The sequence below is a fragment of the Meles meles genome, chromosome 11 (genome assembly GCF_922984935.1).
Source record: "Meles meles chromosome 11, mMelMel3.1 paternal haplotype, whole genome shotgun sequence".
Taxonomy (NCBI): domain Eukaryota; kingdom Metazoa; phylum Chordata; class Mammalia; order Carnivora; family Mustelidae; genus Meles; species Meles meles.
In genome coordinates, this window is record NC_060076.1 from 38,074,257 (window position 1) to 38,091,773 (window position 17,517).

Below are 17,517 nucleotides of genomic sequence, written 5' to 3' on the forward strand. Positions count from 1 at the left end.
TGAAGCCTGCTCCACGATGCTGCACCTGGGGTAGCCGTTGGCGTTTTCCCGCGCAGAGGGCGGAGCGGAGCGCGAGACTGGGAACCTAGTAGCGGAACCCCATCCCCCGCCGGGACTACATCTCCCAGCCGGAACCGCGTTCAGCGCCTGGCAAGCAGCGTCCACTGGTATTAGTCTCAGAAGTCAGTACTGTCCGTTTTCCCTCACGGCTTTGCCTCGGCACTAAGTCATAAATGCAAGGTCTATGAACCCGCGAGGGAAAGGCTGCGGTGGTAGGTACTTTCGCTGTGCAGCATATTGGCGATAGTATTCCCCCCTCCCCCCGCGCAAGGGGAGCTAGGCCTGTTTTGGATGGTTGGACCACGTCACGTGATGAGAGGAAGGCGGCTGCAGGGGAGCTACTCGTGGTGCCTTATGAGGTCATCACAGCGCGACAAGCTGCAGTTGTGGGCATTCTGGATACGGTATGTACTAGCCTCTTGACAACTCTGAGTACGAGAAATTTTATAAGATCTCCCTTATTTGCTCCTTCCCGGTGCCTAACCGCACCTCGGTGTTGTTGGCCTCTCTAGATGGCATGCGGGAGGCTGGAGGAAGCAACATGCTCTGTGGGCGGGCTGATGGGCCGGGAACGAGCGTCGCGTAGTGGCTCCTCCTTCGCGCGTGACGCAAAGGTCACGTGACGAGCCGGGGCGCCTCTGCCGCCGCCGCCGCTTTGTAAGAGGCACATTGGCAGGTAACGAGCGGCGGCGGCGGAGGTGGTTGGTCCCGAGTCCAGCGAAAACAGCAGCGGTAATTGGCACCCTCTCTCTCCTTTCATGTTCCAGAACCCTGAGTGTGGCAGTGTGCGTTTTTTAGTCCTGGGTTTAGCTCTTCTTTCCTTGAACCCTCTTGATACTGCCCCAGCGCCCACTCCTGAAGACCGGGCCAAAAGCGTCCCTCGTCAGCTTCAGGCGTCCCCAGTATGCCCAGGCCCGGCGCCTTCCTTCCTCTCTGTGCGGGCTGTCCTGTGCTTCTTCCTGCCTACCCCAGTCATAGTCGGCCTGGCCCAACCCAACCCCAGGGGGCGCCTTCCTCTCCCCCCCCCCCTTCGGGTTTCTGCCCTAGAGGGTGTGGTTTTCTCCCACCTCTGTCCCCGCCTGCCTGTCCGCTGGAGCTCCCGCGCCGCGCTGATGCTTCCCATCCTGACCATCTTTCCGTTTTCACGCCTGTCGCTAGTCTTGGGATTGGGCATCTTAGAGCCCAACTTCTGCGTACTGTAACCTTTCTCGGTTTACCCGGAGGAATAGTTAGATTCTACTCCTTTTTATTCTGGGAGGTTTTGGTGTTAACTGAGTCTTGGGGACTCAGTTTTTCTCTTCAGTCCCGGTCCCTCTAGTCTGGTTTTATCATAGTTTTTTAATGTAGTTTTGAGAGCACCCTGTAAACCAAAGTTCTGTGTTATTCTCTCTTTAGTGAATTACATTTCCGTTTCCTTTGCCTCTGAATCACTTTCCCACTTGGCTTTTCCACCTCTTCCCCTCGGTTTTCAATCTTATTTTTTTGCCAGGGCATCTTAAGTGCTGCCACTCTGGTCTCCTATCCTTGCTCTCTAGGAGTTGATCCCTCCTGTTTGACATAATCTTGTAGCTTCACCACTACCTTTGTTGGATATTGGTTTCTGCTTATATTCGAGGTATATGATCTGTTAGTATTTGGGCTTATTATCTTTAGCCCTTTTGTACAATAACAGTTGAGAGCTTTCGATAGTCTTTTTAAGGTATCCAAACATCTTTTATTCAAAGGGCATATAATTAACTTCTTGGGTGAACCCAGGCCTTTTATATTTTCTCTTCAGTTATGGTATACTTTTAATTAATTATTAATTAACGTTTATGGTGTACTTTTTAAACCAAGAGTTATGTCCGTAGTGTATTCCTCACTTTTTCTCATGCATTGTACGTCCTAATTTTTAGTGTCATTTTGTCTAATACAGGTGGAGGGAAGATGGACCTAATACCTAAGTTCTCTTGTATCCTCGGTATTGGGTGCCTAGATTGGCATGGTACTTAACTGTTTCAGGAAAGGGAATAAATTCCACTCTATGGAGACCATAGAGTTTTATAGTCCACCAGTATCTCTTATGTACTTGCAGGACCCCTTGGCTGGATCTGTCATCCTTCTGTTGCTGTGAACACTTACCTTTAGGCAGAACTGATTAGTCTCCCACATTGCTCTTCTACTTATCTCCAGTATGTTCCATGTGATTTTTCCTCATTAAGGCTGGTTCACATGGGTGATGAGATTTCCCCCATCTCTGTCTTGCTAGTTTTCCACAGCTCTGATTTCCCATTTGCTTCCATGTTGCTTCTGACCCTCAGAAATGAAACAGTTCAGAGACGGGAGTTTTTTTGTTGTGTATGAAATACAGCTGGAAATGGTGGCATGGAAATGAGGCCATGGGAAAGGGTTGTGATAATTGCCTCTCCTGCCTGTTTCCTGCTGTTCTGGTTTCCTCTAGCCTCTCTCTCTTTAAATGTGGGCTGTGCCAGCAGCAGTCACATGGAGCTGCCTTTAGAACAAGGCTAGAACAACAATAACACCTCATTTCCCTTTCCTGGTAACTGATGGCAGCCTGTGCGGTGCTCACCAGCAGTGTCTCTTGGTATTAGCCTGAGTGACTTTTATTGTTTAGGGAGAAATGGTAGAAAATGAAGAAACATGGTTAATTTCAGTAGGCCCTTGTGTTTTCATGGGAAGGAACTGGTTGCTCTCTCTACTCCTTTAACAGTACACTACATGTAGAAAGTATAAACCAGTGTTGAAGTTTTGAACTGGTATGAAGTGAAGCCTTCACTTTGGAAGTGTTAAGTCTTGAAGTATTGATTCCCCAGTCCTTTTTATTTTATTTTTGTAAGGATTTTATGTATTTATTAGAGAGCTTGGCTGTGTGCAAGTGGAGGAGGGGGGATGAGATGGGAGGGAGGAGCAGAAGGAGAACTAGTAGGCTGCTGCTGAGTGTGGAGCCCCACCCATGGTTTGATCCCACAACCCTGAGATCAGGACCTGAGCTTAAATGAAGAGTTGTATGCTTAATCCACTGAGCCACCCAGGTGCCTCAAGTCCCGAATCCTTTTTTTTTTAAATTTTTAAAATATTTTATTTATTTATTTGACAGAGATCACAAGTAGGCAAAGGGGCAGGCAGAGAGGGAGGAAGCAAGCTCCCTGCTGAGCAGAGACATTCCCCCCCCCCCCCCCATGCAGGCTCATTCCCAGGATGCTGGGATCATGACCTGAGCCGAAGGCAGAGGCTTTAATCCACTGAGCCACCCAGGCGCCCCCAAACCCTTTTTAAAAATGGTGACTTAGGATGTGCTGTTGTTATAAGACACTTTTTTTTTTCCTTAAAGATTTTATTTATTTGAGAGAGAGCATGAGAGGGAAGGTCAGAGGGAGAAGCAGACTCCCTGTGGAGCTGGGAGCCTGCTGTGGAACTCGATCCGGGGATTCCAGGATTATGACCTGAGCTGAAGGCAGTTGCTTAACCAACTGAGCCACCCAGGCGCCCTACTTTTTTTGGTTTTAGTGTAAGTCTGTTGAAGAGGTTTGAGGAATGCCTGCTCAAAAGGAGTCTGCATGAATTCACAGATTGTGAAGTTGCTCTTTCTTACATCTTATTTTGTTTATTAATCCTGTGAGGTCATTAGTTGGCTCTTCGTTAATTGAGTAAATGGAGTGTGGCGTGTATGGCACTGGTTGTGTTGACTGGTAAGGTGGTGGATCACTGATAGGTGTTACTCCCCCCACCCCCCCCCACCCCCCGCTCCCCAACCCGTAGGAGAGTGAAGATGTGACTTACACGAAGGCAAAGAGAGGGAAGACTTAGAGGGAATATCACGACATAAGCCTGGGGTTAGTTCTGAAATAATTTTGACTCAACTCAGGTATTTAGGAATGGAATCTTTTTTTTTTTTTTTAAAGCCCAAGAACGAAATGAATCAGGTTTAGGTGTTGTTGTTATTGCTGTTGTTTTTAATTTTTAAAAATAAAACTTTTTTTTTTTTTTTTTTTTTTTTTAATAGAGGATGTGAGTGAGGAGAGGGGCAGGGGTGGAGAGAATCTCAAGCTGACTTCAGGCTGAGCACAGAGCCTGTTGCAGGGTTTGATCTCAACCTTGGGATCATACCTGAACCAAAGGCAGATAGATGCTTAACTGACCTAGCCATCCAGGTATCCCCAAAATAAAAAATGTGGGGGGAAAAAGGTAATTTATTTGAGGTAAAAATTTTTTTGTCATAGATTTTTGAAGACCAGGTTTGTGAATTTGTTGCTGACATGGCATGTATGCTAGAGTGAGTTTTAATTTTCACATAACTCATTTTCTTCCTTTCTTTTTTTTTAAGATTTATTTGACAGAGACAGCGAGAGAGGGAACGCAAGTAGGGGGAGTGGGAGAGGGAGAAGCACCACGCCCTCCCCCCCCAAGGGAGCCCAATGGAGGACTCCATCCCAGGACCCTGGGATCATGACCTGAGCTGAAGGCAGGCGCTTAACGACTGAACCACCCAGGCGCCCCTGGATAACTCACTTTCAAACTGGGTGATAAAATCAGTTGAATTGGAACTTAGTATCTATTTGGAATTTATGAAATGGGGCTTAAAGGAGTAGATGTTTCATTTAAGACTATGCAGAGTTCTTAGAAAAGTTGTTAGGAATGTGTGGCTTGTTTTTCTTCATTTGGAACTCTGAAAGCAATAGAACTTATATTTGAATGGGTCTAAACATAAAATTTTATGAGAAGATTTTCATTCATAGAGGAGATCTTTCATTTGGATTTAGTTCCAAGTTACCGTTGCTGCAGCCTTGTTTCTTACTATTAACAGTTGTTATTATTAATCTGTTTTTACCAAGATGTCACATAGGAACTTTTTAAAAAATTTTTTTATTAAATTTTTTTTATTTTTTTATAAACATATAATGTATTTTTATTCCTAGGGGTACAGGTCTGTGAATCGTCAGGTTTACACACTTCACAGCACTCACCATAGCACATACCCTCCCCCATGTCCATAACCCCACCCCCCCTCTCTCGGCCCCCCTCCCCCCAGCAACCCTCAGTTTGTGAGATTAAGAGTCACTTATGGTTTGTCTCCCAATTCCATCTTGTTTCATTTATTCTTTTCCTACCCCCCAAACCCCCCACATTGCGTCTCCACTTCCTCATATCAGGGTCACATAGGAACTTTCAAGTTATACTGTATGGGGGCACCTGAATGGCTCAGTCTGTTGAGCATCCGACTCTTGGTTTTGGCTCAGGTTGTGTTCTCATGGGGCCAGGGATGGAGATCCTGTTTCTAGCTCTGGGCTCAGTTGGGAGTCTGCTTGAAGATACTCTCCATCTGCTCTCCTCCCCTGCCCTCACTGCTTGCACAGCGCATGTGTGCACTCTTTCTCTCTCTCCCTATTTCTCTCTCTCAAATAAATCTTTTTTTTTTTTAATTTTATTTATTTATTTGACAGAGATCACAAGTAGGCAGAGAGGCAGGCATAGAGAGGGAGGCAAGTAGGCTGGGCTCCATCCCAGGACTCTGAGATGATGACCTGAGCTGAAGGCAGGGGCTTAACCCACTGAGCCAGCCAGGTGCCCCTCAAATAAATAAATCTTTAAAAAAAGAATAAAGTTACATGGTGTGTCCACAGTCCAGTAATACTCAGAACATTACTCTAAATTTTTTACATGTAATCTCAATCTTATCAGGTCACTCTTAGATATTTTAGGAGCTCAGAATTGTTTCTTGTTAATGGTGTTTTTCTCCCTCTCTGTCTTCTTTAATTCTCTCCACTTGCTCCCTCCCTCTTTCTTTTTAAAATGTTTATTTCTCTTCCCTTTATTTTCTCTCCATTTTATTTTTCTGCTTCCTTCTGCCCTTTCATCCCCATACAAAAAAACTCTCAACACTCAGTCTCGACTGAGGAGGTTGTAGACCTTCTGCCAGCACTTGCCACGTAACATGCTGCTGTCATGGCAGGCAGATGAAAACCTAAAATATCTTTGCAACCTCTTTTCATGGGCTTGGGCAAGGTGCATAGTGCTGTCTGTGTTGTGTCTACCTAGCTGGAACATGCGCTCTTTGAAGGGTGTGATCTTTAATTTGCTAAGAGTGTTTGGTACTGTCAAATCATTAAGCAAGAGAATAAGTGGGCTTAAAAAAAATACAGGTTTAGGTGAAATAGGGTGTAGGGGAAAAAAAAAAAAGACTGGCTTTAGGATTGATTGACAGGCATTCCATTACATTGTTTTTAGACCAAATCAGTTTGTTCCTCCTCTTTTGAAATTTCCATCTTATGGAAGTTTTTTAGGGTCAGGCTGTCTGTTACTGTTTTACCTAAGAAAATACATTTTAGAAAATCTGAGAAAATCAAAAGATAAAAATGACTTAATCATGGTTTAACATTTTAGTAGAAATTCTTTTTTTAATTTTTTAAAAGATTTTATTAATCTGAGAGAGAGAGAGAGCGAGCAGGAGCAGTGGGGAGGGAGAGGAAGAAACAGACACCCTGCTTAGCAGGGAGCCCAATGTGGGCTTGATCCTAGACCTTGAGATCACAACCTGAACCGAAGGCAGACAGCTAACTAACTGAGCCACCCAGGCGCCCTTGAAACCCTTTCTTTCTTTCTTTTTTTTTTTTTTAAAGATTCATTTGTTTTAGAGAGAGAGAATATATGAATGAGGGAGGGGAGGGGTGAGGGGTGGAAGAGAGAATCCCAAGCACGTGCCAGAGTCCGACTGCGCTCCATCCCATGACCTTGAGACATGACCCTAGCTGAAATGAAGAGTTGAGATGCCACGCAGGCGCCCCAGAAATCTTTTTTTCTTTATGTAAAGTGTATATTTTAAAAAAATGTAATAATATTTTTATACTTAATGATTTTTATTGAGAAATAGAGAATACATACCCAAAAAGTTGTATGAGGAATAAAAACACATGTAGAGTTTTCCAAAACAAGAATAAAATGACTAGCCAAGAAGTAGAGTATTACTATTGCTGGCGGGGGGCGGGGGGGACACCTGGGTGACTCAGTTGGTTTGGCGCTTGCCTTCAGCTCAGATCCCAGGGTCCTGGGATCCAGCCCCGCATGGGGCGCCCTGCTCAGTGGGGAGGCTGGTTCTTCCTCTCCCTTACCTTTTGCTCTCCCTGCTTGTGCTCTCTCTTTCAAGGAAAATCTTTTTCTTCTTCTTTTTTTTTTTTTTTTTTAAAGATTTTGTTTATTTGACAGACAGAGACAGTGAGAGAGGGAACACAAGCAGGGGGAGTGAGAGAGGGAGAAGCAGGCTCCCTGCAGAGCAGGGAGTCTGATCAGGGTTTTGATCCCAGGACCCTGGGATTATGACCCGAGCCAAGGAGACACCTAACGGCTGAGCCACCAGGTGCCCCTCTTTCAAGTAAAATCTTAAAACAAACAAAATATATATATCTTTTTTTTAAACATTTTTTAGAATTTTTTTTAAGGTTTTGTTTGTTTATTTGACAGACAGAGATCACAAGTAGGCAGAGAAGCAGGCAGAGAGAGATGGGGAAGCAGGCTCCTCGCTGAGCAGAGAGCCCGATTCGGGGCTCCATCCCAGGACACTGGGATCGTGACCTGAACTGAGCACAGATGCTTTAACCCACTGAGCCACCCAGGTGCCCCCATTTTTAGAATTTTTATTCCATAAATAATACATAGTTTAATATTGCCATTTTCAGTCTTGAACTGTTCAAAGTAAACTCTACTCACAATGTGGGGTTCAAACTCAAACTCTGAGGTCAAGAGTCCCATGTTCTACCAGCTGAGTCAGCCAGGCCCCCCTCAATCTTGTTTTAAATGGAATTTTTTTTTTGATACTTATTTGACTGAAATGTTTTAGATTCATTCATGTTGATTCTGTCAGTCATTTTGAGTAGTGTGGTACTCCATTGTAAGGATATGTTACATCTTACTCTATTGTGATTGATGTTTGCATCATTTCCAGTTTCTTGTGATTAGAAATTTTTACTTGTCTCTTTGTGAACATTTGTACAACCTGACCCTCCCCCCAAAACAAACTGATTTCTTGAGACTGTGTAACTGGGACTGGAGCTTTTGGGTTGTTTGTAGTATGTATAACTTTATTAGGTGATCCCAAGCTGTGTTGTATAGTCATTTTTAAAGAGGGTCTTCATCTTAACTACAGAACACAGAAAATTGATGATTTTTTCAGTTCTCTTGAGGGTGTACATAATTGATACCATTCTAGAAGCCTAGGGAAGAAGTTTAATTCATGCATACAATGAACACCTTAGACATTAGTACTTAATTCTCAAGAGTGAGTTGATAAGAGTTCCATGTCCTTATCTAAATTGGGTATTGCTTTAATTTTTAAATGTTTTTGGCAATTCTAGTGGGATATTTTAGATAAACCTTTTATGAACACCACACAGCTGGATTTTGCTTTGCTGCTATCTCCTGCCAAATTCTCTTTCAACTGGAGCATGAAGACTGTCATTGTTGATTATAATTTCAGATATTTTGTATATATTTTTTGGCATCAAAGTCTTCGCTTGCCTTGTGTTTATTATTTTTCTGTTCTTTTTGCAGTTTTGATTATTTTTTTCTGTTTGGTTTCCTTCAACTTTTTAATATTTTTCAAATCTATGAAAGCTGAAAGAATATTATGAACACATGTATACCTTTGACCTGGAGTCCCTACTTAGTATTTTGCTACATTGACTTTTCTTTCTACTACCCACATTATCTTTTTTTTCTTTTCTTCTTTTTTTTTTTTTTTTTTTAAGATTTTGTTTATTTGTCAGCGAGACGGTGAGAGAGGGAACACAAGCAGGGGAAGTGGAAGAGGGAGAAGCTGGTTTCCTGCTGAGCAGGGAGCCTGACCAGGGGCTGGATTCCAGGATGCTGGGATCATGACTTGAGCTAAAAGCAGATAGACGCTTAACTACTGAACCACCCAGGTGCCCCTCTGCACATTATCTTTTGAGGCTGAATGTTTTGAAAGTAAAGTGAAACATCTTAACATTTATGCCTAAATATGTCCTTAGGAAGTACCTCTTTACAAGAAAGAGCTTCTCTTAAAAATAATAACGGGGGGTGCCTGGGTGGCTCAGTGGGTTAAAGCCTCTGCCTTCATCGGGCTCTCTGCTTGGCCGGGAGCCTGCTTCCCTTCCTTTCTCTCTGTTTGTCTCTCTGCCTACTTGTGATCTCTGTCAAATAGATGAATGGAATCTTTAAAAAAACAAAACAAAACAATAATCTAATTCTGCCTGGGAAAGTGAATAATTATTTAAGAATATATATAATGAATAATATCAATAGTACTTGATAAAAATTCACGTTTAGATTTCCCAGTTCACAAAATGTCTTTTTGTAACTTGTTAGTATCCAGAGTTTCTGCTTTCCCTTATTTATGTATTGTCCATGAAGAATAATCTTGAATGATAATCCATTTAAGTGATTATTTTGTCATTTATCAGGCATAATTGCCAGTCAGAGTATCTGATAAGTAAGATAACTACTGCTGGCATTTAGTTTTTTGTTTTTTTTTTTAAGATTTTATTTATTTGACACAGAGAGATCACAAGTAGGCAGAGATGCAGGCAGAGAGAGGGAAGCAGGCTCCCCGCTGAGCAGAGAGTCCAATGCAGGGCTTGATCATGACCCAAGCGGAAGGCAGAAGCTTTAACCCACTGGGCCATCCAGACGTCCCTATTATTTATTTTTTTAGAGATTTAAAAAAAAAATTTTTTTTAAAATAATCTCTACACCCAACGTTGGGTTTGAAGTCACAACCTTAAGATCAAGAATCACATGGGGCGCCTGGGTGGCTCAGTGGGTTAAAGCCTCTGCCTTCTGCTCAGGTCATGATCCCAGGGTCCTGGGATCGAGCCCCACATCGGGCTCTCTGCTCAGCGGGGAGCCTGCTTCCTTCTCTCTCTGCCTGTCTTTCTGCCTACTTGTGATCTCTGTCTGTCAAATAAATAAATAAAATTAAAAAAAAAAAAAAGATCAAGAATCACATGTACAGGGCCACCTGGGTGGCTCAGTGGGTTGAGCCTCCGCCTTCAGCTCAGGTCATGATCTCAGGGTCCTGGGATCGAGCCCCACATCGGGCTCTCTGCTCAGCGGGGAGCCTGCTTCCCCCTTTCTCTCTGCCTGCCTCTCTGCCTACTTGTGATCTCTGTCTGTCAAATAAATAAATAAAATATTAAAAAAAAAAAAAAAAGAATCACATGTACAGACTGAACCAGCCAGAAGCTAAGTTATTCTGTTCTGTTTATTTATTTCCAAGTGAGGTCTGTTCCCGGCATAGGGCTTGAACTCATGACCCTGAGATCAAGAGTCGCATACTTCTCTAAGCCAGGCAGGCATTCCAAAGTTACTCTTATTGTAAGTTTACTCACATTATTTTCTTTGGGTCAGCTTTTAGTAGTAACTTATTGAATGTCTCAATTTTTCCCCAATCAGGGGCTCATTTCATTTTGATTCGAAGTTTCTTGGTGAAATGCTTCTTTGAATTGCTGGAGACCAGCCTGCTTCCTCCTCTCTTTCCCTCTCTGCCTGCTTGTGATCTCTGTCAAATAAATAAATAAAATCTTAAAAAAAAAAAAAAAAGAAAAAATATAGGCCTTTCACTATTTTATTACCACAGAAGAGGTTGTGGTTTTGTTTTTTTTAAAGACAGTCTGTGCTATGTAATTGTTCTTTATTTTTTTAATTATTTTGTTTATTTGAGAGAGAGAGAGAGAGAGAGAGGGAGAACATGGAGAATGAGAGGGAGAAGCATACTCCCCACCCGCCAAGCAGAGAGCCCAACACACAGGCCTGGATCCCAGGACCGGGAGATCATGCCCTGAGCCCAAGGCAGATGCTTAAATGACTGAACCAACGAGGCACTCTATTTAATTGTTTTAATATAAAAAAATCCCAGCTGTAATAGTACATAGCTAGCATAAGATGAACCAGTTTATATACTCTGACAGTCTAGTCATCTGTGGGACAAAGAAATGACCAGTGTCACAAAGGATTTTATTGGAGTGTAGTTGGCCTTTGGTGATATTTGTATAATTGGTAAGTACTGAAAATCATTGAATTTGGCGTGCCCATGTAGCTCTGTCGGTTAAGTGTCAGTTTTTGGCTCAGGTCATGATCCCAGGGTTCTGGAATCAAGTCCAGCATCAGGCTCTTTTCTCAATGGGGAGCCTGCTTCTTCCTCTCCCTCTGCTTGAGGCTCCCCCTGCTTGTGTACTCTCTCTCTCTGTTGAGGAAATAAGTAAAACCTTTTAAAAAAAAAAAATTGAATTTTACACTTAACAAGGGTGAGCTTTATGTATTTTCTATACCTCAGTAAATTGAATAAATAGGCAGTATTTTGAGATTGAATACTGCCTATTTATTCAATAGGCAGTATTAATATCTGTTGATATTAAATCAACAGAAACAAATGTGGTCAGTGAACATTAATACTATAGTCACTGGTATTTATGGTAGCTATTAAGACCTAGCCTAAGCATTTGAGGTACCTTATTCTGTTTGGGGGTCCTCCCAGGCTTGAGAGAGTAACGCACTTGGTCAGGGTTACCTAACCTAGTAATTTGTAGAATGCAGGCCTTTGTGACTTCCAAAGCTTTGTTCTTCATCCTCCTTCCAGAACTTTGTTCTTAATCACAAAACTGTACTACTTCACCTGTCTGAAATACTACTCTCTGGGAATATAGCCAAGTGCTGGATGAAAAGTAAAACAATGTCCACATTTGTGGTACATAAACCTGGGCGTTTGCACTGGATGGGAAATGACGGGATGGAGATGCAGGTGGCACCCTTGAATGCCAGTGCCTGGTTACACTAGGCCCCACTACACTTTTATGCATTTTTATCTGTTTATCTAATTATGTAAGCTCTCCGTCCAGCATAGGCCTTGAATTCAGGACCCCAAGATCAAAAGTTATATACTCACTGAACCAGCCCGGAGCCCTGCTTTTATCTATTTTATATGTTGGAGTTTAGTCAGGCATTTAGTTGGACTTGGTTTCTGTGGATTTAAAAGAAATGCTGCCTCTGCTTTGGTTATTCACTCTGATTTTACTAGCTGTTTTAATCGGCATGGTGAGCTGATCTCTAAGCCCTTTGCCAGTTTAGGTGCATTCTGTGAGGAGGTCAGGCACACAGCACTGAAAAGTGGCAATTGATAACACTGTGAGAACTGAGTCAGAGGAAAGGTATAAAATTATATGAAAATTACACTTGAGGACTCAAGCTGCTGTTAAGTAGGCCTAAAATGCCCTAAAATTCCATGGAGTTATGGACATCAAGTAGAGAGTAATTGCTGTTTATGTTAAGGGACAGAATATAAGAAAATGGGGTATGTTCAGTATGCTGTTGAGAAAACATGCCTGTGGAAGGTGGAGGGCCAAAAAATAGGTGCAATTTGGGAGGATGGCAAGGCCAATTTTGACCAAAGTGTAGGAATCAGAAAGGATTAAAGAGGTTTTTATTTGTTTTTGTTTGTAAGATTTTATTTACTCATTTGAGATTGAGATAGCATGGTGGAGGGAGAGCAGAGAGAGAGAGAGCGCGAGGGGGAGGGAGAAGTAGACTCCCTGCTGAGGCTGGGAGTCTTATATGGAACTCAAGCCCAGGACCTCGAGATCATGACCTGAGCTGAAGGCAAATGCTTAACCATCTGAGCCACCCAGGTGCCCCAAGAGTTTGTATTTTATCAAGGAGTTGTTTTGTAAATAGATGATGGGTTTTTGCAGTGTTACAGAAGATTAAACAGGCCATTTTCTCACAGTTTCACAATTCAGATAGTTCTGACAAGTATACGAAGTTTCCGTGAGCCAGAGAGGAGGCAGTTACTAATAATATAATTGATGAAGTTACCTTATAATTGCTGGGTTATATATGTGACACTGGCATATCAGAAGTAGTACTGGACAAGGGCTACATGACTTATTCCTAGAAGACAAGGCGGCTTTAAATACACTGACATGTAATTCAGGCACTTACACTGAGTTGATGACAGACAGAATTGTAAAGGAAGGCATAGATATAAGGTCTTAAAATTTTTTTAAAAATTTGTCAGAGAGAGGAGAGACAGAGATTAAGCACAAGCAGGGGGAGCATCAAGCAGAGGGAGAAGCAGGCTCCCTGTGTAGCAGGGAGCCCGATATGGAACTCGATCCCAGGACCTTGGGATCAAGACCTGAGCCAAAGGCAGCTGAGCCACCCAGGCGTCCCTAAAACTTTCTTAAAAATTTTTTTATTTAATGTAGAGCGAGAGCATGCGTGAGCGTGTGCACAGCAGGGGGAGCAGCAGAGGGAGAAGCAGACTCCCTGCTGAGCAGGGAGCCCAGTGTGGGGCTCAGTCCCAGGATCCTGGGATCATGACCTGAGCCGAAGGCAGACCCTAGCCAACTGAGCTATCCACGTGCCCCAAGGTCTTACATCTTTTGTGACTTAAGTGGGTTTGAGAAGAAATGGTGACATTAAAAGAATGATTTAATGGTTTTGAGCTCTGGAATACCAAAAAATACTGGAAAATTTTGCCAAGTCTTCAAATGAGGTGCTTTTGGATGAATTCCATAATGGGTTTAGATATCTAGTAGGCAGTTAGATGTGTGCTGAATCTTTGGAGAAACACAAGGTCTTTCACTTTAGCTTTGAAGTTGTAGGTAATTCTTGATGCCAGAGCATAGAATTTCTGTGGGAAGGGAGAATGTGCTCAAGAATTGAACAGTTTTAGCAGTCAGGGCTGGGAGAAGGATATAATGCGGTTGAGGATTTGGGGAAAAAAAGAGAACCGTGTGTTGTGTCTGAGAAATCTAAGGAAGGGAATAGCAGGGTAAGGGTGAGGGAAACCAGACTAAAAGGGAGATGTTTATCGAGGAAGTGGAGGCAGTGAGTGTAATCTTTTTGAGATACTCAGCTTAAATAGTCATTGCTTACAAGATAGAACATGTGGTTTCCCAGAGTGCTTGGATGGTAAGCCTTTGTTTTTGAGATTAATGTGGATGTAGAGAATAGTTAAGCAGGTTTTTATACACATACTTGTGAGAAGGAAAAGGATAAGGAATATTTCTCAATAGTAGTGGTGGAAGATTTCCTTATTAAGGACTTTTGTATTTGGTATTTGAATGAAAACTGATCCTGGTGCCTTGTCCGGGCGGCGGTGTTCGCGCAAGGAGAGCGTGTTCCGGTCGCTTGACATGGCGGCAGCGGCGGCGACTGCAGCGACGAAGGGGAATGGCGGGGGGGGGCCGGGCCGGAGCCGGCGAAGCGGGCAGTGCTCGGAAAAAGAAGGGCCCAGGTCCTCTGGCCACGGCGTATCTGGTCATCTACAATGTGGTGATGACGGCCGGGTGGCTGGTTATAGCAGTTGGTCTGGTCAGAGCATACCTGGCTAAGGGTAGCTATCATAGCCTTTATTATTCCATTGAAAAGCCTTTGAAATTCTTCCAAACTGGAGCCTTACTAGAGATTTTACATTGTGCAGTAGGAATCGTTCCATCTTCTGTTGTCCTGACTTCCTTCCAGGTGATGTCAAGAGTTTTTCTGATATGGGCAGTAACACATAGTGTCAAAGAGGTGCAGAGTGAAGACAGTGTCCTCCTGTATGTTATTGCCTGGACAATGACAGAAATTATCTGTTACTCCTTTTATACTTTCAGTCTATTAAACCATCTGCCTTATCTCATCAAATGGGCCAGGTACACACTTTTCATTGTGCTGTACCCAATGGGAGTGTCGGGAGAACTGCTCACAATATATGCCGCTTTGCCCTTTGTCCGACAGGCTGGCCTGTACTCCATCAGTCTACCTAACAAATATAATTTTTCCTTTGACTATTATGCATTCCTAATTCTGATAATGATCTCCTACATTCCAATTTTTCCCCAGTTATATTTCCACATGATACACCAGAGAAGAAAGGTCCTTTCTCATACTGAAGAACACAAGAAATTTGACTAGCTCCTGCTTCCTGCGTACCCCCAAAAAACAAACTTTTCAATGACAAAAAATGCTGCAGACTTTTTGAGTTCCCAATACGTTTCTTAGGAAATAAGTAAGAACTATTTTTAAAAATATTAAAAAAATAAAAACCAAAATCCAGTGTCACACAGGCCTGGGATTTTATTTAAAACAACAGTAACAGCAACAACCACCACAGCAACTCTTACATAAAACATCCTGACCAGTCCATTCCAGCATGCTCTTTGAGCCAGATGTTCCCAGTATTTCTAAAGGCGCTGGAAGGGGATCTGGCCGTTGTAGAGCTGCCTGGTTCCTCCATGTATGTGATTAGTAAGATCTGTAACACTAACTACCTGAGAGTTACAGTCGGAGTGAGGAAGTTGGACCCACCAAATGCCCACCTCACAGTAGAGTTCCGTTCCAGTCTGCAGTGTGTTTCACATTCCCTTTCCAAAGTGCTTGACTGCATGCTGGAAACCGTATTTTTGAAGCGGCAAACTTTGTTCTCTGGAATGTTAGGAAGTTCTGGCTGGGACCTCTCCCCTCCTACCTAGTGAATGAATTATACCACGTATATGTCTGTGAAGCTTTGGGGTAGTACCTGTAACCGGAAAACAACTAGAACACTTTTGTTTGTTTTCAGTTGAGTCATTACTGCCTGCCACTGAGGAACGTGCTTGAATTTATTAAGTATGTGTACTTCGTAGAGAACCTGTCTTATCTAGGGCTCAGTCTCAATCATATTTTAACCCAGTGACAGTTCTCAGAAAAGGAAGGCTCACTTGCTGGTAAATGACAAGTACCTTTCACCATGTAGTCCTTCTCAGAACGACTCTGAGTATTTACCCATAGCTCTTCTCCCTTAGGGACCCAAAGCCAGGCAAGTCACATAAGGGGTAAAGAGTTTGTAATTGAAAGCACATGGAAGGTGTTACTTTAGAAATACAGACCTGAAGAACATTTAGGAAAAGGTTTCTACACCCTTATTACTTTATTTTTAGATTTCATTCAACTCTTCTGTTAGGATACTTTGCCTAATTATGGTCCTGTGTAATTCCCACCAGGCTGTAAGTCCAGAGCAGTGAAGTGTTCCAGTTGGGCAGACATGAGCTAAAAGCAGTATCATCTCCATGTGTTGGAGCTAAGAAATACTTGAGTCATGTGGACCTTGTCTAATTACTGTCATGTTTTCATACCATTTAATTGCTCAACTGTGCATTTAAGACTCTTCAAGAGAGAGCTGATGAAAATGTAAAGCCCAAGTTCAGATGTGCATTAAATTTTAAACACAGAAAAAAAAAAAAAGAAAAAAACTGATCCTGGTGTGTAAGTGACAAGTGTGTTAACATTTGAATGGATTGCATGACTATGTTTTGAAAGATACATTCTTCAGGTAACTGACATTTTTAAAAAAAGTTGCTTTGGGGTGAGTGAAATGGTAATAATGTTGCCATGAGAATAAAAAATACATTTTATTTATTTGTTTGTTTATTTATAAAAAGATTTTATTTATTTGACAGAGAGCACAGGCAGGGGGACCAGCAGGCAGAGGAAGAGGGAAAAGCAGACTCCCCACTGAGCAGAAGAGCCTGATGTGGGGCTCATTACTGGGGCCCTGGGACCATGACCTCAGCCAAAGGCAGAAGTTAACTGACTGGGTACCCACGCTTTTTTTTTTTTTTTTTTTAATATTTTATTTATTTGACAGAAATCACAACTAGGCAGAGAGGCAGGCAGAGAGAGAGGAGGAAGCAGGCTCCCCGCGGAGCAGAGAGCCGGACGTGGGGCTCGATCCCAGAACCCTGGGATCATGACCTGAGCCAAAGGCAGAAGCTTTAACCCACTGAGCCACCCAGGCGCCCCACGCTTTTTTTTTTAAAACAAACAACTCAAGACTATATTCTGGATTCATGAGGAAGGTTGGAGAACTGTAATGAAAAACTGTGGGTCTGAAGTACTTAAAAATCAGTATTTATAGTTTTGGCTTAAAGTAATAGCTACAGATTATATAGCTGCTTTGGAATGGTTTGATAATGGGTATACTGAACTTCTATAAATCAGTTGTGAGATAATTTGTATTTATAACAATTGTCAAATGTTTAAATGGTTCATGCATAGATGTGAAAAATGAGAATAACTTGAAATCATTCTTGCTTATCTGTCTTCAGCTGAGAATTGGAGATTTGTGGGGCACCTGGGTGGCTCAGTGGGTTAAAGCCTCTGCCTTCGGCTTAGGTCATGATCCCAGGGTCCTGGGATCAAGCCCCACATTGGGCTCTCTGCTCGGCGGGGAGCCTGCTCCCCCCCCCCACCCCCGCTGGCCTGTCTGCCTACTTGTGATCTGTCTGTCAAATAATAAAATCTTAAAAAAAAAAAAAAAGAATTGGAGTTTGTAAAGTTTTGTCTCCCGTGAAAGTATGGTTGGGATATAATCATTTTTAGCAGTAATATCTAATTTACTATATGAGAATGGTTAGTAGAGATGCCACTTTATCCAAAACCAAAACAATAAATTAATGTGAGGTATGA

At 42.6% G+C, this 17,517-nt stretch overlaps 2 protein-coding genes across 5 annotated transcripts in view; both read left to right on the top strand.

Annotated features, from left to right (window-relative positions):
* The first annotated feature begins 411 nt into the window (after positions 1 to 411).
* The window catches only part of UBAP2 (ubiquitin associated protein 2), a 133,755-nt gene continuing 116,649 nt past the window's right edge, over positions 412 to 17,517 (top strand). The window contains exon 1 of one of the 4 annotated variants that reach the window (XM_046022437.1): positions 412 to 464. The gene's annotated coding sequence lies outside the window, so the exon portion shown is untranslated. Of the gene's footprint in view, positions 465 to 710; positions 793 to 4,542; positions 4,581 to 17,517 lie in introns of those variants that run through there. The other 3 variants (XM_046022436.1, XM_046022439.1, XM_046022435.1) reach the window with 3 other exon arrangements.
* Positions 14,208 to 15,129, top strand: LOC123952858 (very-long-chain (3R)-3-hydroxyacyl-CoA dehydratase 2-like). The gene is given in 2 exon segments (XM_046022441.1): positions 14,208 to 14,269; positions 14,271 to 15,129. Coding segments are annotated over 2 exon segments (762 nt in total). The 5' UTR covers positions 14,208 to 14,222; the 3' UTR covers positions 14,986 to 15,129.